Genomic DNA, 20,559 nt, shown 5'->3' with positions numbered 1-20,559 from the left:
GTTTCCCCTTGTTTGAATGGAACCTGTTCAATAGATTTTTATTTTTTTTTTCATTTTCTTTGCAAGGCATTTTGGACTCTATAGCTAGAACAAAAGTAATCTCTGTAGCTACAGTCATACCTGAGATTAGTGTACTCTGGGATCTGGGCAACATCTTTTAAAATTGCTCTGAGCTCTCTGCTGGTGCTCATGTGTTTGAGCAAATCAACCAGAGCAGCAGCACAAAGGCTGGGCAGCTGAACCTGACTTGCTTGTGTTTGCCTAAGCAGTGGTGCCTCTGTACTTCTGTTTGCTTATTACAAACACAATTGTTACTGGGCACAAGGCAAAAGCTGTACCAAGTATTATGCCTGCTTTCATTTCATGGAAAATCCCAAACAGGTGGCTTTCTCCCCCCCCCCCCCCCCCAACTTCCAGCAAGGCAGTGGGCTCTCACTTTTTGTTTTTATCCTTAGCAAATTTTCAGTTTAATCACTTAACGGCCCTGATATCTGAATACTTACAAGTGTGAGCAGTTGCCTGAGGCAGGAGAAAGGAGTGTATTTGGAGCCCTTAATGGCAGGCATCTAGTATGACCTTAAGGGAGGTCTTCTCCTTCAGGCCTTTGCCTCTAGGAGCATGTTTGAGGTGCCCAGAGGTGCTGATAAGAGACATATGAGCAGCTAGGCTGAGCACACGGGCATTTGATTATTTCTCAGTACTTATCAGAGGAAGCATGAATTTCTCCCTAATTAAGAGCTACTGCCAACTTCTGTGAAATTTGTCATTCACCTGTGAATTATCCTCCTCAAATTTAACTTGACTGCAGGAAGCCTGCTAGTAGTAACACTTTTCTCTGGGATCTTAATTTGGTTGGTGAAGTACCTCTGCAGTTGCTTATTGAACAGGAATTGATGCTTGTGAGCCAGGGAGAGGGCAGTTTGGGTAGGTATTTAAAAGCCTCGGCAGCCCCCATCTCTTAGGTGTTTAAAATAGAGCTAGGAAGCTTGAAAAAAATCAGCATTCTTATTTCCAGGTCTGCACTTCTCCAGCAGCATTTCTGCTTTAGCTGGCAGACAAGTGTTTGTTGCCTTCCCCCTTAGTACTTATGCTTGTAGGCCAGCCCAGAGCTGGGGAGATACAGGACATGAGGAAGAGAAGCCCAGGAGACTGCAGCTGAATCAGAACCTGAGGTTTTCCCAGTGACTTCAGCAGGGGCAGTTTGGGGATTGATTTTCCCCAGTTCTGAAGCTCAGCCCCCTGTATCTTTTGGGGGAGGTGCTAGAAAAAAGCTATTGCTACTGCAGTTGAAAGCACAGGGCTGAATAACTCCTCCTACAGAGCTGCAGCATGCCCCAAGCTGAGGAAAGGGGAGGTCGGGACTTTGCCCAGGAGGTTACTTCTTCAGGAGCCTGAAGTAAGATTGCCTAATTAGTCAAAGCGCTTGTAGCCTGCCCAAACAAGAAAGATGAGTATAGTGTCCCTGAACCTGAGTCATTTAACTATTAACCCTGAAGGAGAGTAAGGAGATACCTAAAACAATGACCCGGTTAATTCAGTGTAGTGTTTGAGTGCAGGGTTCTTTGTTGTTACCTGTGGGTCTGGTGATATCATCATTTGCTGGCTCTTGGCATGACAGGAGGCCAGTATTTTAAAGCAGGACTTTAAAGCTGGCTTTAGTGTGAACCTATCTGACGCTGGTGTAATGTGGTGCCTTTATTCAGATGTTGCTGGTTTCTACTGACCCTGAGGTGCTGAGACCCCTTGGGGTAGGAGCCTGGCTTTGGATGAGGCCTCCATAAAACACTGAGCTGGGAAGGGTGTTTTGCGCACAGAGTCAGGAGCTTTATCTCATGTCCCATTTGACATAAGGTCACAAGAGGATTTGTTCTTTATGCCATAGCCCGTGGTCCTTTCTCTACACCCTTGGTGGCTGAATCCTGCTGAGGCAGATGCTCCCTGTGAGAAGCCTGCTCTTTTTTACCAGCATCGAGAGAGGTTAAAAGCCTGTGGGCAGAGGTCAGCACAGAGTGTCCATTGTACGTTTGTGCATACCAGAGCAGTAACTCCCTGGAATGCTGCACGGCTGAGCTTTTACCACCTTGTGTTTGTGTTGCAGCACAGGAGCGTGTGTACATTGTGTCCATCTCCAAGGAGATTAGCAATGTGAACTGGCACATAAATAGGATGGCCTTTTTTTTGATTGGACCGGTTGGAAGAGGAAGGTAACCCTGACTCCTGTCACTTCCATAGGCACAAAGGATAGGCAAGGTGCAAGGTCGGTCAATTAGGTGGAGCAGCTCCTTGCAACTGGGTGGCTTTAATGTACTAATTGTGTTAGTAATTAGCGAGTACCACATGGTAAACACTTAGGTTCAGAACTGTGTAGGGGCATTAACTAACCCACCCTACAATGCGTCTGAACAAGGTAGGCATTATCATCCTTTCATTGGTGGTAAAAGTGAGAGACTTGCTGACCACAGGGTGAGTCAGGGCAGGCACGTGAGAGACTGTGGCTCTGTTAGTTCTTCAAGATCACCTTAAATGAGGCCAGAGTGACAGCAGCTCTGGGAAATGAGCCTCTTCCCTATTGCCAGATGTGCATCTTAAGCATATGTTATGATTTGGTGATAGGTAGCAAGTTCTTTATTTCTCCTTTACAGTTTATTGCTACTAGAAATGGCCTGGGAAATCCCTGGTTGTTCTCAGATCTTGCCTGCAGTTGGTTAAGGGGTGGGGTTTGTCAGTGTAGCAGAGCTTATCTAGTAGGGAGCTGCTGCTGTGAGAGTAGGTCTGTGCCCCCAGCACTGACTCCTGGCAGTGCCTTCTTGTTTCCTTTTCCCTATGTTAGAAGGGATATTCTTCTGACCCACCAGGGAGCTGTTTCAGGGTAGTGAAGTAGCAGCAAATTTCTCTCTGAGATATCCTTCTGCTAACTTTTAGCCTAAAGTGGCTTGCCATGGTGGGTAGAGAGGTAGGGGATTACTTAGGGGGTTTTAAGGACAGAGTACAAAAAAACCTTCCACACCTTCAAGAATGCTCCCAGTGTAATTTTTTTTTTTTTTCTCCGAACGAAATGCTTGGTATTTGGTTTAGTCTCTTTATGCCCCTGGGTGGCATATCTTTTGCCTCAGCTGAATATTCCCAGTGTCTCCCACTAACTTTTGCCAAGACTCTATAAGCTGAGTGCTCTCAGCCAGAGGGATTTGATCTGTGGTGCTTCAAAGAAAGATCACATTGGAAAGGGTGAGAGCACAGTTCCTGCCTCAGTTGGCCCAAGCCTTTGCTACAGAGCAGTGGTACACAAGGGCACGAGGAAAATATTGACTTATTGAATTTATCTTTCCTCCATCACTCTCAGTACTTAGGTCCCTGACATGCCCTGAAAGGGACCCAGGTGGAGCCTCCTACAATGTGCAGCATCCCAGGGAGCATCTCAGGCTCCAGACAGCGTGTGCCTGGCCTGGAGAGTATTGAATAATTCATCCGAAGCAGAGTGCCCCATGCAACAGCCGGCAGCTGAGTGCGTCTCTCTTGCCTGCAAAGTGGGGAGATAGGGAGTTTGAAGCTCTTCTGCCTCGCTCGTAGGGCAACACTGTGTTTTCTGTGCTCTGATCACTGGGTTGTTGTTTAACCCGAGGCAAGTATCTGCCTCTCTCTATTTTTTTCTTAAAAAAAAAAAAAAGAACAATGACAGGGTACACTCTGAAATAAGAGGTGTTCTTAATCATCCATTTTTATCAGTTTAGTGATGCACATGGCTATAGTTCCTCAGCTTGGCTGTTCTAGGGTACCAGACCCGGCCCTCAGAAATGCTGGTTCCCGCTTTGCATCAGGGAATGCCCTTGAAATGTTGCAGGGGAAGCCCAACCGTTCTGTGTTTCAGTCATTTCCACACTTGCATTCAATACATATGCTTGTGCTAACTTCCTTTTTTCTTCTTTCTTTTGACAGTGGCAGATTTGATCTCTTCTGAGCTCCTTGCAGCCTCTGGGCGACTGGGACGTTGAACTTGGTGGACAGCTGCAATTTGTTCCCTGGGATCCTACCTGCCCTTTCTCTCCCCTTCCCCTCCTGCGCTCTCCTTCCCTCTGATAAAACTCCAGTGCATTGCGGTACTGCTATGGAGCCCAGGGAGACTTTGGGCAGCTCCCGGCAAAGGGGAGGCGAGGTGGATTTTCTGCTGGCCACTGTCACCTCCGCAAAGCCTCCACCTGCCTCTGGCTGTGCAGGAGAGACGATGCTGCCCACGGCGGGCTCAGGGAAAGGGATCCTGGTGAGCAGAAAGCAGATAGACCCCGAAGAAGAGGATGAGCTGGGTTATGGGAGAGATGTGGATTCCACTTCCAATGCAGACAGCGAGAAATGGGTGGCAGGAGATGGGCTGGAAGAGCAAGAGTTTTCCATCAAGGAAGCTAACTTCACAGAGGGGAGTTTAAAACTGAAGATCCAGACCACCAAGAGAGCTAAGAAGCCCCCAAAGAACTTGGAGAACTATATTTGCCCTCCTGAGATCAAAATCACCATCAAGCAGTCTGGGGAGCAGAAGCTTTCCAGAGCTGGGAAAAATAGCAAAGCAGCGAAGGAGGAGGACAGAGCACGCTCCAAAAAGAAGGTAAGTCCTATGCTTTCCTGTATTTCCCCTTGAACCAGATGGCAGAGGGAGAGGGTGCTTTGTGTCTGAGACACAACCTTCAGGCAATTTATGAGACCTTGTTTGGCTACAGAGGAGACAAAACCATGCTGGTATCATCCTGTGGTGCTGCAAGAGCTGCAAAGGTGATCTTGAGCTGTCCTTCAGGTGTACCAGTTCAGAAGGGATCAAAAGTTCAGCCGAGCCTCTTCTCTTTTTGTGCATAATTGAGATTTAAGATTCATCTTTACATGAATGATAAATGAAGGAGCCCACTTCTAAACTGCTTTGTGTCTGAGCACTAATGCTTGAGCCTTTTGGCTTTCAAGCTTTTATTGTTAAAAGCTTGGTTAAAGCTTTCAATTACATTTTTAAAATATAGGTATGTGCATAGAGAACAATTGAATCCATTCCTGTATACCAAGCGAATGGCTCCATTATTCTTGATTACAGCATTGTGCTAGCAACACTATAGTTATGCTTCAGAAAATACTTCCATTATAAGTCTCATTCTTCCAGATGCTTATCATTTTCTTGAAATATTCTTCTGGAGAGAATTCTTTGGTAGCTTAAGCTAGGGTAAAAATTATATTTTTCTTCTTTTTGGTGTGTGTGTGTGTGTGTGATTCAGTCAAGAAGGGGAACGGTATAAAGAAAAGATTTTCTTTATATGAGATGATTTCAGGAGAACGCTTTTTGTTTTCTTGTTGGTTTAATTTTCAGTAATGTGCCCTATACTTAGATTTTAAAAGAAATTAAATTCTGAGGCAGCACTGAGGGTGGGTGGGGGGATGAAACCTTGTGACTACTCATGTTATTTTGGGTGTAGGAGTGCTTTTTGTCCTAGGAATCAGACAAAGGAGCCTTGGTCATGTTGAGGCTTTATCACAATACAAATACTTCACTTCCGTCTCTTAAGCAACATGTAGACTTTGTGATGAGTTCAGACAGGAGTCCATGTCTGATGAAAGACTCAAATATCTCTAAAACCTGGACAAATGGATCTGGGATATAGGCTTGCACCAATCTAGAGCTCAGGGGATGACTTGGCCTCGCTGTTCAATGTAACTTTGATCCCTTGCTGTACAGAAGGTCCCCACTTCTCCTGTACCTCATACCCACGATGGGTGCTCAAAGGGCTACTTTAAGCCTGGAGGAGGCTACTTGCCAGTGGCCCTCTCAGGAGACAGTGTCCTTCACAGGCTGACCTTTACCAAAAGTCTGTTGACAACTCTAAATTGCTTTCTGAAGCAGCAACATTTCCCACTGATGTGAGGCAGAGCCCAGGGAGGTTAACGTTACTCACTGAGGGTACTTGGCTTGGAAGCTGAACTTGTGTGGGGGAGAAATCAAGGGGAATTTTTCTTAGAACCCTGGTAAATGGCATACTCCTTGCACATCAAAAATAGCACAGTGGAGTTTTGGTCCAGTAATACACCGGGAGTAGATTTTTCCCACCTACTGAGAAGGATGGGCTGCATTCTTAGCACTGAGCAGTGTCTTATTTCTATTTCCTTATCCCCCCTGAATACTTGCAGCAGCCTCAAGGGAAACAGTGGTTGTGCGAGACTCCGCTCAGAAACAGCAAAGGTGTTGCAAGCAATCCCTCTATGGCCAAGCAGGGAGAAAAAAGACTTGCTAACCACTGCGTACTGCGCATGGACTGTGAAGAACATGGGTGCTTAGAAATCAGACCTTTCATTTCTGTGTATTCCTCAGTTAGATGGCTGTGGAAGGCATGTTCATTCTTTGATGTGGCTATTCAAAAAGGTTAAATAAATAAAGCTAGCCGTAATGAAACGGGGGGGGGGGGGGGGGTAGTGTGGTGATGTTTAGGGTGAGACTTTAATTGCTGAAAGATAAGGAGTTGGAAAGAGGTGGATCACAGTCCACGTGTGGTTGCATCCAGCCCGTGCTTGTGCTGTGAGGTCCGAGCTGGCTCGTGCTATGCTCTCAGGCTGGGAGCGCTTGGGGCAGCACTGGCCTAATCTGACCATTTAAAAAATAAAAATAGAGAAAACACAGCAGGTGGATCCTCTGAGCAGATGGGGAGAGGCCCACTGCACCAGTGAATCGATTAGCATAACACCCAACGGCTGCCGCATGGCAGCTGCTGAGCTGGGGCTGGGCGGGCTGGAGGCAATGTGGCAGAGGAGTCCCCAGAAGGGATTTGGAGGACCACGGAGCTGTGATCTTGAGGGGTTTGATGCCTAGAGACCTGTACCCAGCATTCCTGGGGTGGTGAGCATCCTGTACCCCTGTAGCCAGACAGGATTTTGCATGCAGTTGGCTCTTAGCGCTTGGGTTATAGGATCAGCATCTTGCATCAAGGGGTGGTGGAAGGCACTGTACGGGAGGCAAGCTGGAAATTGGTTGGAGAAGGGCTCAAGCACTGGCAGCGTGACTGCTCTAATGGCTGCTGTGTGTCTCGTGGCAGTTACAGAGATTTTTTTGTGAAGATAGAGTTCAGAGGAAGCAGCAAGTTGCAACTCGAAATGCCCATCTGTGGGCTTTCCTGAGAGAGGAGCGTGCAGGTAGCTTCTGCAGATACTTGCAGAAATGCTGAAAGCTGCGATAGTGGTTACAATGTAATTGTCACATTTAAATGATTCTGGTGGTTTTGATCTTGCAGTCACGTGTGCTCCTCCAGAGTTAGGCTGTTTGCCTGTTGCTTTAATCAACACAAACTCCAGGGAAAAAAAAAAAGTCAAAAAACCCAACTACTTAGCAGCAGCAGGGGACAACACACTTAAACTGGTGGGGCAGGTATGCAGCTGCCATTGTTCTACTGTCCTCTGGATTTTTGCCATGAGAGTTTGGCCCTATGTATATATTTCCCTTGTACATGGGCACAGTGTCATTATTTGAGTTTATCTCCTTGCTTATGGATGGGATGCAGCTTGGATTACACTCAGCTCTCCAACGACCATGCTCATGTCTTGGGGATGGCTTGTTCTACAGTGAAACTGTCCTCTGTAAGGAGGAGCAAACTCTACTAGGACTTGAAAAATCACTTAAGCTTGCATAATAATTTCAGCCACATCTCCAGTAGTCCCCAGTGCTTTGAAACACCGCTTCAGCATTCTTGCAGGAGTTTCAATACACACAGCGCAGAGGGCAAGTAATGAAAACATGCAAGCAATTTAAGTAACAGCGTGTGGGTACGCAAAGGACTGGTAATGTCAGCAATGTAAAAAGGGGCTGTGAATTGGGGATATAGTATTTATTCAGTGGCCACTTAAGGAGGAAGAAGATACGCCTGTTCCGAAGCTTTGCACTGTTCTGCTAATTAGGCAATAGGGGCCAGAGCCTGATTTCTAAAACTGTGGTATGGGGTGCAGTGATGACTAGAAGGGGGCTCTGCAGAGCTGCGCTGCTCATGTGCTGGGGCCTGATTTTTTTTTTTCCCCTCCTTTGATTCTAGCCGCTACACTATTTAATGTACGTTTACATCTTTTAATATACTTACGTTGCTTTTCCGTGTGAGCAATTGCCCTGGGGATGTTACATGATGGTGAACGGGAGGGGAGGTGCTTGAGGAGAGGATGGGGCTGGGTGTAGTTGCCCTGGTCCTGAGCGGGATGGGAGAGCTCCAGTGCTGGGAGCCTCTGCTCCGCTGTTTTCAAGGCTTGGCTGCAACCCAAGAACTCTTGGTTTTTACATTGTGGCCTTGCTAAGTTTCACATCAGCTTTCCCCTCTTGAAGATAAGAGCAAAGGTAGCTTCCTACCCCTCTTCCAGGGCTGCTCGGTGGGTGAATTGCAGCTTGGGCTGTCCGTGCCGTTGCTTGTGCAGTGATTGCAAAGCGTGGAGGTGTTTGCAAGTGTTTGCTCTTATTTCAACTGTTCTGCACCTGGGGATGGAGTGGGCTGAACCATGGCTGCTTCTAGACTGGCAAAAGGCTCTGTTTCATTCTGGTGAGGGGGAAGCCAAGAGCCCAAAGGATAACCTGCCTGCCTGCTGTGAGCCCTGCAGGCACTGCTCTTGGTGCTGCTTTCTTCCTGCCTGCAGCAGGGTTGCTCAAGCCCAGAGCCCTTGGCATCCCTAGAAGTACCTTTTCCTTTGGATAAGGGCAAACATGCTGTCAGTTTGGAACGCCACTGAAAGCGTGGCACCAAATGCAAAGAAGCAATCCATCAGCATTCCCTGCTTGTCATGTAGTGTTTAACAAGCCCCAGATGAGTAGTGGTTCCTGGGTTTTGTTTTTATCCCCCCCCCCCCCTTCATTTGCTACCCTGTCTAGTTTTCTGTGTCTGCAAACACTTCATTTCCCACCCTCATACCTCACTCCTTTCTTTAAACATAACCTGATAAAGTTTCTTTGGAGCTTCCATCATATGTGCAATGTCCTGCTTCAGGGGATGTTAACTCATTTATTATTGAACTTTATTTTTGGAGAGCTTGGGATGGGTGAATGTATTTCGTTGCTGAGAAACAAGTGGCAGCAAGTCAGTTGGAAGTAAAGCTTCCTTGTGGGCAGTTAGAAGAAGCTCTGTCCTTGGATTTTCACAGTATCACAGATTTCTAGGTTGGAAGAGACCTCAAGATCATCGAGTCCAACCTCCGACCTAACACTAAGTACTCCACTAAACCATATCGCTAAGCTCTACATCTAAACGTCTTTTAAAGACCTCCAGGGATGGTGACTCCACCACCTCCCTGGGCAGCCCGTTCCAATGCTTAATAACCCTTTCGGTAAAGAAGTACTTCCTAACATCCCACCTAAAACTCCCCTGTTGCAACTTTCGCCCATTCCCCCTTGTCCTGTCACCAGGCATGTAGGAGAACAGACCAACCCTCACCTCTCTACAGCCTCCTTTAAGGTAACTGTAGAGAGCGATAAGGTCGCCCCTGAGCCTCCTCTTCTCCAGGCTGAACAAGCCCAGCTCCCTCAGCTGCTCCTCATAAGACTTGTTCTCCAGACCCCTCACCAGCTTGGTCGCCCTTCTCTGGACTCTCTCGAGCACGTCCATGTCCTTCCTGTAGCGAGGGGCCCAAAACTGAACACAGTACTCAAGGTGCGGCCTCACCAGAGCCGAGTACAGGGGCACAATCACTTCCCTAGACCTGCTGGCCACACTGCTTCTTATGCAGGCCAGGATGTTGTTGGCCTTCTTGGCCACCTGGGCACACTGCTGGCTCATATTCAGCTGACTATCAACCAATACTCCCAGGTCCCTCTCTGCCAGGCAGCTTTCCAGCCACTCATCTCCCAGCCTGTAGCTCTGCTTGGGGTTGTTGCGCCCCAGGTGCAGGACCCGGCACTTGGCCTTGTTGAACTTCATACAGTTGACCTCAGCCCATCGCTCCAGCCTATCCAGATCCTCCTGCAGAGCCTTCCTGCCCTCGAGCAGATCGACACACGCACTTAGCTTGGTGTCCTCTGCAAACTTACTGGGGGTGCACTCGATCCCCTCATCCAGATCATCGATAAAGATATTGAAGAGGACCAGCCCCAGTACCAAGCCCTGGGGGACACCACTAGTGACCAGCCTCCAACCAGATTTGACTCCATTCACCACAACTCTCTGGGCCCGGCTATCCAGCCAGTTTCTAACCCAGCGAAGCGTACGCCAGTCCAAGCCCCGAGCAGCCAGTTTCTTGAGGAGAATGTTGTGGGGAACTGTGTCAAAAGCCTTACTGAGGTCAAGGTAAACCACATCCACAGCCTTTCCCTCATCCACCAAGCGCGTCACTTGGTCATAGAAGGAGATCAGGTTCGTCAAGCAGGACCTGCCTTTCATAAACCCATGTTGACTGGGCCTGATCGCCTGCTTGCCCTGCAAGTGCCCCGTGATGACCCTCAAGATAATCTGCTCCATGAGCTTTCCTGGCACTGAGGTCAAACTGACAGGCCTATAGTTCCCCGGGTCTGCCCTCTGGCCCTTCTTGTAGATGGGCGTCACATTGGCTAGCCGCCAGTCAACTGGGACCTCCCCCGATAGCCAGGACTGCCAATAAATGATGGAAAGCGGCTCGGCCAGCTCCTCCGCCAGTTCTTTCAGTACCCTCGGGTGCATCCCATCCAGCCCCATCGACTTGCGCACATCCAAGCTCCGTAGCAGGTCGCCAACCATTTCCTCATGGATAGCGAAGGCCACATCCTGCTCCCCATCCCCTTCCACCAGCTCAAGGCACTGGGTATCCAGAGAACAACCGGTATTGCCCCTAAAGACTGAGGCAAAGAAGGCATTAAGCACCTCAGCCTTTTCCTCATCCTTAGTAACTAGGTTTCCCCTCGCATCCAGTAAAGGATGGAGATTCTCCTTAGTCCTCCGTTTCGCGTTGATATATTTGTAAAAGGATTTTTTGTTGTCTTTAAAGGCAGTAGCCAGATTGAGCTCCAGATGAGCTTTGGCCTTTCTAATTTTCTCCCTGCACAGCCTCGCTACATCCTTGTAGTCCTCCTCAGTGGCCCGCCCTTTTTTCCAAAGATTATAAACCCTCTTTTTTCTGCTAAGCACAAGCCGCAACTCTCTGTTGAGCCAGGCCGGTCTTCTTCCACGCTGGCTCGTCTTTGGACACGTGGGGACGGACCGCTCCTGTGCCATCACGATTTCCTTCTTGAGGAGTGCCCAGCCTTCCTGGACTCCTCTGCCCTTCAGAACCGCCTCCCAAGGGACTCTGCCAACCAGCGTCCTGAGCAGCTCAAAGTCAGCCCTCCGGAAGTCCAATACAGCAGTTTTACTGGTCCCCTTCCTGGCCTCGCCAAGAATAGAGAACTCTACCATTTCGTGATCACTCTGCCCAAGACAGTTTCCGACCACCACATCTCCCACCAGTCCTTCTCTGTTTGTGAAGAGAAGGTCTAGCGGGGCACCACCCCTGGTAGGTTCACTGACCAGCTGCGTCAGGAAGCTATCTCCCACGCTCTCCAGAAACCTCCTAGACTGCTTTCTCTGTGCCGTGTTGTGTTTCCAGGATATGTCCGGGAAGTTGAAGTCCCCCACGAGGACAAGCACCGACAATTTTGCAACTTCTGTCAGTTGCCTATAAAACTCCTCATCAGTCTCCTCATCCTGGTTCGGCGGTCTATAACAGACCCCGACCAGGAAGCTAGCCTTGCCGGCCTTCCCGCAGATTCTAACCCACAGGGATTCAACCTTATCATTCCCAGCCTGGAGTTCCACAACATCAAAAGATTCTCTAATGTAGAGAGCCACGCCACCACCCCCTCTGTTCTGCCTGTCCCTCCTGAAGAGCCGATAGCCAGGCATTGCAGCACTCCAGTCATGAGAGTGGTCCCACCACGTCTCCATGATGGCAACCAAGTCATAGCCTGCCTGCTGCACAATGGCTTCCAGCTCCTCCTGTTTGTTACCCATGCTGCGTGCATTAGTGTAGATGCACTTCAGCTGGGCCATCGCCTTCTTCCCTGGCCTAGCCATTGTTCACCCTGGCACAGCTCCAACAAGCCTTGTTTGAGCCCCGTCCCCCTTCTTACCTAGTTTAAAGCTCTCTCTATGAGCCCCGCCAGCTCCTGGCCTAGGATCCGTTTTCCCCTTGGAGATAGGGACCCGTCTGGGGCCATCAGGCCGGGTGCCGAGTAAAGCTCCCCATGGTGAAAAAACCCAAAATTTCTGTGTTGGCACCAGCCTCTGAGCCACCTATTAACCACGCGAGCTTTCCGTGTCCTCTCCGTGCCTCTCCCTTCCCCCGTAGGGATGGACGAAAACACCACCTGCACTCCCGCTCCCTCCACCAATCGTCCCAGCCCCCTATAGTCCTGTTTGATAGCCTTGAGGCTTCTCTTTTCAACATCGTCACTGCCAGCCTGGACTATCAAAAGTGGGTAATAGTCAGAGGGGCGAACCAGGTTTGGAAGCTTCCTGGTAATGTCTCTGACCCTGGCCCCAGGGAGGCAGCAGACTTCCCTATGTGTGGGGTCAGGCCGACAAATAGGGCCCTCCGTTCCCCTGAGGAGGGAGTCGCCCACAACAATCACCCTTCTTTCTTTCTTGGTGGAGGCAGTCCTGAGGCGTGGAGTCAACTTCCTCACCTCAGGCATCCTCCTGGGTAGGCTTCCTACCTCATCCTCACCCACGGGTCTCTCGAGCCCCAGGGCCTCAAACCTATTGTTCAAGGGCACCTGGGAAGGCGGCACCGGAAGGGGAGGGCATCTCCTGCGAGGTCGAGCAGGGACCTGTCTCCATTCCTCCTCAACTCGCAGGTCCCCTCCCTCTGCCCGATGGCGACAGGGCAGGGGGTCCACCCCCCTTTGGAGCGTCTCACCCTGGTCCCTCTCCCTCCGGTCCTGCAGGGAGTCGCTCCACCAGTCTATCTCCCGCTCGCACTCCCTGATATCCCTCAGCCTCTGCACCTCCTCCTTGAGCTCCGCCACCATGCGGACCAGGTCGTCCACCTGCTCGCACCTCACGCAAGCAGTCTCTCTGCCTCCCGCCGATGGCAGCAAGAGGCTCAGACACTCCCCGCATCCGGAGACCTGAACTGCCGCGTGTTTGGACGGGCAGTCGGTCTGGGTGTGCACTGACTTCCTAGAGAAAGCACCGTGCCTGGTGGAGACCATTGCAGCCCAGCTGACGGGAGAGTGCCGTTGGAGGAGTTGTCCCTATGGGCGGGTGTGAGCGCTCCGCCCTTCCTGCCCGCGCTAACTGCCTCGCTAACTGCCACGTCACTCCCTGTTTGCCGGCCCTGGTCGCCGCGCTCCTGGTCGCTCGCGCTCCCTAAGGGCTGCCTTTGAACGGCCGGGGGGAGGAGCTGTCGCTGACGCTGCTGGCTCCGCCTACGCCTCGTCCGCCTCCCTCACGAAGGCTGCCGGTGCCTGGCGGCTCCCTCACGTAGGCTCGATGCCCGAAAAATAGCCCTGCCTGTCCCGATCCCGCGCTCCGCTGCAGCACGCGTCTGCCCCGGAGCCGGTCGCCTCGGCATTTTCTTGCAATCCCCCCAGTTGCGTGCCTGCAGGTATATGCATTTTCTCCACAGGAAGCAGTTCTAGCACCTTTTCCCTTGAAATTCTTTTCCCTTGAAATTCTATTCATCCTCTTCCTTTCCTCTGCTTAGCCTCACACAGGCAACTTTCTCCTCCAGCTCCCCCTCCTTGAGGCCTCTTGTGTTGTGTTTTTTTTTTCCCCCTTTGTGCCCCTCCTTCTTCCATAAGATCATGACCACTTCCACCCCTGCTTCATTCCCCTTCTTTGCATTGCTGACTGCACATTGCACTTTCCCTCCAGGTTCTTGTGTGCATCTGCATCTCTTGCCGGATAACCCCTGTGCTGTGTTCCTCTCCCCGGTGACTTGTGTGCATGATCATCCAATTGCTCAAAGTGCATGGTTATTTTCCCTTTGCTAAGGGCATCCCTGCATGAGTCAGCTCTTCCTATTGCAAACTGAATGTGGCTTGGGGAGTTGGTGTAAGTACTTGCTCCCTGCGCTGCAAAGGGCTTAGCATGGAGGAGAAGGCACTTGTGCATCTGCTTGAAGTGCTAGGATTTGATTTTATGGCTTTTTTTTCTTTGTTTTCCAAGGGATGAAGCCCCTTTGTATTTCTGTGCTGGGTTGGTTCCCACCCTTGCGTAGGGAAACCTTGAGGCTGCTCTAAATGATGCTGGTGGCAGGTCTCTGAGGTGCACAGCAGCAGTGGGAGGTGAGGAGTAGGGGTGTGGATCTCAGCCTCTGCCCTGGTCATGGGCTAGTAGGAGAGCCCCAGAAATGCCAGCACAGTGGGGAAGTCTTCTGTGAGTTGTGTTTAGGGGAAACTGGCTTTTGAGCAGGGGAGAGACCACTTCAGAGCTGCTCTAACAGGCATGAAGCACCTGGTGGTTTTTAATCTTTCTATACAAGCATTGGGGTGCAGAGTTACACAAACTCAGCTCTTTGATCCCAGGTTTCTTTTTGGCCAGCTTCTTTCTACCATGCTGTTGAAGGCACAAATGAAACAACTGTGATTTGGTGCCCTCCCACCACAACCACCCCAGGCTCCTTCCCCAAAAGAGAGTAGGAATGAATTTCTTAGCAGAAACTTCAGAGTTTAGGAGGCCTCTTTCACCGTGAGCTGAAAACCACTCAGGTTCATCTCGGTCCTTGAAGATTCCTGAGATGCCTGGGTTAGGAACTGAGTCTTCTTGGGCCTTTGTGTAGTCAAATAGGGGAGGCTAGTCCCACACGAAGATGGTTCAGCCCTCACTGTGAAGTGTGGGAGTGCTGGATCCCAGCTCTCACTAGTCCTTCTCCAAAGCCTGTTGAAGCAGTGTCCACCTCACATCATGTCATTCATATCTTGTGACAGTAATAAAGCAGAATTTTTCTTCCAACTTGGTGTTCTGCCTGAGCCAGCCGATCCCTATCCTTCACTGTCTGTCTGTTCCCAAAGAATTGTGACTCTTTTTGCATGTAGCCAAGTATTTCTTTAAGAAGCATGCATCTGGCAGCAAAGGGATGGGTTGGGGAAATCTGAGCGACTTTTACCGCCTAACACAGAGTGCCAAATGAGGAAGAGTTGCTGTATTTGATTAGCTGCCACATGACCATGGCTTGTGGAGGCTGTCTCTGTCAAGGACCAGTTTTGTTTTGTAGCAGTCCCTCCCACGGGAGGGTTTTGCTGGCCCTCTGTGACATTTCCTTGTTCCCTTGTGCTGTGCCTCTCTCTTCAAACCATGACAAAAATGTCCCCTCTGCTGGTTTGGGGACTGAGGAGATGCTGCAGGGCTTTAGGGGGGAAGGAACAAGAACCAAAGAAGGGCAGCTGGAGGTCCCGTGCTCCCCCCATGCTGAACTGCAGGACTGGATGGGTGCTGCTCCCAGCAGCCTCATAAAGGCCTGGCCAAGTCAGTGCAAGCTGGTTGTGTTCTGAGAGCACCAGGGCCTCCAGGCTAAAAGAGATGTGCTGGAGAAGTGACATACTGGCACATGCATCCAGAGCAGTGAATCTCTGTGCTGCTTGTGTCTTCATTTGCTGAGGTTTGGGGATGCACAGGAGTGTCAGGCCTTCATGCATTCATTCATGTTCCTCCAGCATCTCCTTTTGCATGCAGTGCTCCCCTCCTCTCCTTCCAGGCATGCCTGACCACAAATACCTTCTGATTTACCTCCAGCTTTTGTCATCTTTACTCTCTTTTTCACACACATGCACACCCAGCTATTCACCCTCAGGTCAGGTCTAATCCTTCACATGCTTCATTCCCAGCTGGGCTTCTCGCTGCCCATGTCCCCCTGCATGGTCAGTGGGACTGCATGATGGGCTCATCTTGAGTCCATTTGAATGGAGAAGAGGGGCTTCACTTGATGCTCTCAGCTTTTTTTTTTTCTCTACTGTGAGCATTGAAATTAGTGAAAGCTGGTTTCTAACCACGTTCCTTTTCTGTGGCTTCTATGGTGTCTAATGATGAGTGAACTTATTGGCTATTCCCTCTTCGGGAGCCCCTCAGAGGTCCTTTTCTTCTGTCCAGATAATTTGAACAAAACTTCTTGGAATATTATATCTTAAAGATTTTTGTTAAACTTGATCAAAATTGGTCAAAATACCCTAAAAACATTGAGGAGAGGGTCATATAGTCAGGCCAAGGAGTCTGTGTCCATTTGCATACACAAAAACAGTGTGATCACATTGGACTTGTTTTCTTAGGAAACCAGTCTAAAAATATCCAGAGTAAACACGCATTGTTTTTTTTTCTTTTAACTCTGAGACTTTTCCAACTCTTGAGACTTAAAAATGATTCCATTTGATATGTGACCCCGGAGGACAAGTCCAGTTAGCTGTATTTTCATAAGAGCATTATTTTCCATTTCTTACCATGACCTCTAATGTGAATTAGACCATTGGCACTTGTTTCCTTCATCTCAGGACACGGAGTGCTATTTGTACATTGTGATTATATTTGGACTCTGGGCTGCAGGCGGTTGCTGTCAGGATAGGGATTCTCAAGCTCTGGTGTGCACTCCAGTAGCAGAATATCGCTTTTGAGTAGGCTGCTCGACCTGGGAGAAGTTCTGCTGTTTTGGGGTAATATCACCCAAAACCAACCCCCAGAGCTATGAGCTTGTAGAAAGGGCCAGCAGAAGGGCTGGGGTGGGTGTCTTACTACAGAAATGAGGTTGCCTATTTAAGATGTGGCCTGGACTATGGCTTTGTGGAAGCCAGAGTTGCTGAAGATGAGGATGTGGTCATTCAAGATGAACAGTCAATTGCAGCTGCATTTGCAGAGCTAAGTGTGTCTCTGCCAGGCTTGTTTCAAGATGATGCATCGTATTCCTCTTGTAAATCAGTCTACTATGGTGGGCCCTGTACAAAGGCAGCAGAAGAGACTGTCCTCCTGCAAGAAGCCCACAAACTCTGTGAAAATTAAAGCAGGAGAAATAAAAGCATCTTGTCTCTTAGTACAGTATGTGAGAGACTAATCAGATTAATGACTCAGTCAAGGAATCTGTCACAGGCTGGGGTAACATTTAGCCCTTCTTCATTGTACTGCGGTTGCTTAGCCATAACACAACTGAGTCTCCCAGATGGTGGTCTGATCTTGGAGTGCTGGCTTCTGGGAGCCAGTCGTCATCTTGTCACTGACATGGGGAATTTGTTTCAAAATTAACTCTCTGCATCTTTGGTAGCTTAATGATAAAAATTTATCACAAAGAAGAGTTAGGGCTTGGTGTGGAAATGGGGGGATTGAAATTTTGGGGCCTGTCTGCAGTCAGTCAATCTAGATGCTCTTAATGGTTATTTCTGGTCTCTCAACCCTAAAATGTGGTAAGAGTAAACAAGTCCTCCAGTAAATATTCCTTATCTTCTCATCAGTTTCTCATGGCTCTCTGTCTCACCTGGGTGGCGAGGTTTTTAGAGAGAGATGGTATCTTTTATTGATATCGGTGTTACAGCAACTCCATCACTGTAAACCTGGGTGGTTCACTGAGGAATTTCAGTGCTTCACAGCCTTGTAGCTTTGTGTGAGCCGCTCTTGATCCACACACTGAAAGATGAGAATCAGCCCCAAGGGGGTTTGCGGGTAATTTTCCCTTGCCCAATGCTCCTGGGAGGAATGTGGTGGCACAAGCAGCCATGCCAGAGGCCACAGCCAGCTCTCCTTGATGGCTGCTCGGCTCTGTCTGATGAGGAGAGGGCCAAGCAGTGGATGCTTAGATGTGTCACCAACGATCATGCTCTTGCTTTACTGTGGGGGCAATGCTGCTTGTTCCCAACCACGTGCTTCTGTGCAGAGATGCTTCTGTAACACGCTTGGCAAACACTTCCAAGGAGGATATGTGAGAAATGGTTTCCTCATACTTTTGATGCAGAGTCAACACTAAGTCCTAAACTTACTTGTTGTTAGTCTTCCTTGCATCCCAGTATACGCTAAAATATTGTCCTGGCTCAGGTAGCTTCACTTGATGTATTTCCAGGTGGGTAACTTACTAAAAACTCACTCTTAAGGCTAATAAAAATAGACCTGAAGCAGATATTTTCCCACTGGGGAGCAGCAACACTATCAGAGGCTTGATCAGCTGTCATTTCTGCCTCCTACCAAAATCTTTTCATCTGTAGGGAAAATCCCTAAATCGGTATCCTGTGTAGGGTGTATTAGCAGGGAGCTTGAAGGCACTTGTTTTGCCTCATCTTCTAAGGGAACTGCTGCTACTGAATTGATGATGTGCTTTACTACTTATAGCCCATGTATGTGCAGGTTAAATGGGGATAATTAATGTCTTGCCTGTTTGCTGACACTGCTTTCCCCAGTGCTCAGCTGACTCTTTCCAAAGACAGCCTCTCACTTTTCCTGGAATACTTTCCTTCAATAATTCATGTAATCATTAGGATGAATTCCCTCCAGCATTTTCTCTCATCTTAATTCCATTGCATTATTTGTAACTACATTCCTGATTTGAAGGAGGGGGGAGCCTGTTTCCTTCTGTGACTATGGCAAAACAGTCACAAGAAGAAGAGTGTGATGGGGGGGATTGATCTGTCCTTAGGTCACTGACTCGGGGCACGGGCAGGAGCTGTTATTAGTCACTCAGGGACAGCAATTGCCAACATGCTTCATGGGAATTTGGGAGGCGTGGGGCAGCTCCATGGGAGGGCAGCATGTCCTTTACTGCTCCCCATGCTTTGGTTGGCAGATGTGGCACGTGACAAAGTCATGCTTCATCCTTGGAGGCAACGCAAGGCTTGGGTGCTTGGATGAGGAGCCCTTGGTTCTGATTGGGTCACCATTTAAAATAATGGGAATTTAGCTGTTGATGTCACCTAGAAGGCAGAGAAGGTTTCAAAGAAATGGGAGGTTAGCTTGTGATGGACAGCCAAGTCCTCAGCCCGAGTGCAAGAGAGTGACTTACCCTTGTTTTTGTTTTTTTTGCATCTGCAGGTGTTCCTGTTGCTGATGTGTACATAAGATTTTGCACAGGTTTTGAGTTGTGAATCTCTTTGCAGCAAAATGAGGAAGTAGCACAGATGCTAATTACTGTCTAAATAAGCCTTTTACTATTTTATTGTGAATTTGGCTGCTGAACTTCACTTCCACCTGCTAAAACATTGGTGTGTGGGACCATCATGAAGTGCTGAAAAGGTGGGATGGAAATCTAAAAACACCCTGTTATTTTTCTGTTTATCTAGCCTGGCTTCAGCTAATAAAACTCCACATGAGCCTGTGGGGTATGGCAGCTGTGTGCTGGAGATACAAGTTGACTCAGTCCATCTTGGCCACATGGTTTAATAGGCCTCCGTGAAATCCCTGGGTCAGAGGCCATCCACCATGCCTATCTTTGTCACAACGCAGTGATGTGTATCTTGGCAGGTTTTTCTTTTTGTTCCCTTCCCAGCATGGAAAGAACCATCTGCCGGGTTGGCTTTCAGAAGAATTTTGAAAAATCCCAATTTCCCTTTGTTCCAAGAGGAGGGGAGGGTAACAGGACAGAAGGGGGAAGGAGAGCCTGACCTAAAACCAAGCCACTGTTTGCAGGGGTTTTAGAATAGCTCATATTGTGTTTCCTACTCCCCAAGTAAGGGTTGTCCTCTTTCTTCTTTTGTCTTTGATTCAATTCCCTGCCACTCTGCAAGCAAGTCAGAAGCTGCAGCTGCTGCTGTCAGCTGGGAAGGGAGTCCCCTTGTTTAAAACCTGTGTTAATCTTTGGTTAGAAAAAGCACAAGTGCTTTATGCTCCCCTTCCAGTCCCCTGTGCTTTTGCTCTCCTGCAGCTTTGCTGCCTGCCTATGGTCCTTGCACTTTGTTTGGGTAATCACTATTTTAAGCCCAGTCTCTTAGTAAATTGCAAGTACCTGGGACCATGTAGTTGCTAACAATACAAATGCGCTACCTGCCTTTCAGGTCATGTTGTGCAGCTAAGAGGTGTTATAGGGACAGACTGAGAGAGCCTGAGCGATTGACTGGGGGGGGGGGGGGGGGGGAAGTAACAGGTATAAAAGTGACTTTTATGTACGACGTGAAAATCCAGATAGCATGCTCACTAAACAGCTCCAATAAGGAGCATGGGTAGCATAAAGCTCCATAAACAAATAAACCCAAAGACTGGCCAAAGCAACCGAAGCACAGCTAGTTTTTGAGCATGAGGAAGGAGTCGGAAAGGATGTCGAGTGTGTTGTGAGGTCTGGGATAAAATTATGGGGGGGCTTTGCAAGTAAGGGGAGCAGTTTCTCTTGTGGCTGCTGACACAGATGGATAGAAATGTTTGCTCACTGGGGCTATGCTTTGTTCCCAAGGAAAAGCTGGCAGCCCGGTGGGAGAGGAATTTAAACAGTGAGGTAAGGAGAAAGGAGGATTTGGGCTCCGCCAGATGTAAACAGCCATGTAGGCAGCACCAGGAAGGTGTAATGAGTGAAAATCAGTAGTGATGGGTAAATCAGAGGCCTGAGAAGCTCAGAAAGGATGTTTATCAGTAGGTATGATGCCACAGCTTTGAAGGGTGAACATAAAGGGTGTTCTGAGGCTGAAAGGGGAGAAGAAGGGGAAAAAATGATCTTGACTGCTGCTTTTTATCAAAAATA

General features: G+C 48.9%; 1 protein-coding gene across 13 annotated transcripts in view; it reads left to right on the top strand.

The window, feature by feature from the left end:
- LOC310888937 (SET-binding protein-like) overlaps window positions 1-20,559 on the top strand; it is a 310,630-nt gene that overhangs the window by 11,900 nt on the left and 278,171 nt on the right. For 6 of the 13 annotated variants that reach the window (XR_014576265.1, XM_083852592.1, XM_083852591.1 and 3 more), the window contains exon 2: window positions 3,934-4,594. Coding sequence is in view for 8 of the 13 variants with exons in the window: in XM_083852592.1 (XP_083708718.1) it covers window positions 4,103-4,594 (492 nt within the window). In the remaining 5 variants the exon portion in view is untranslated. The other 7 variants (XM_083852582.1, XM_083852586.1, XM_083852587.1 and 4 more) reach the window with 6 other exon arrangements.

This window comes from Anser anser (genome assembly GCF_964211835.1).
Source record: "Anser anser genome assembly, contig: SUPER_W_unloc_6, whole genome shotgun sequence".
In the NCBI taxonomy this organism is placed as follows: Eukaryota; Metazoa; Chordata; class Aves; order Anseriformes; family Anatidae; genus Anser; species Anser anser.
Note: the sequence above shows the minus strand (reverse complement) of the source record. Positions and strands in the feature narration are given on the sequence as shown.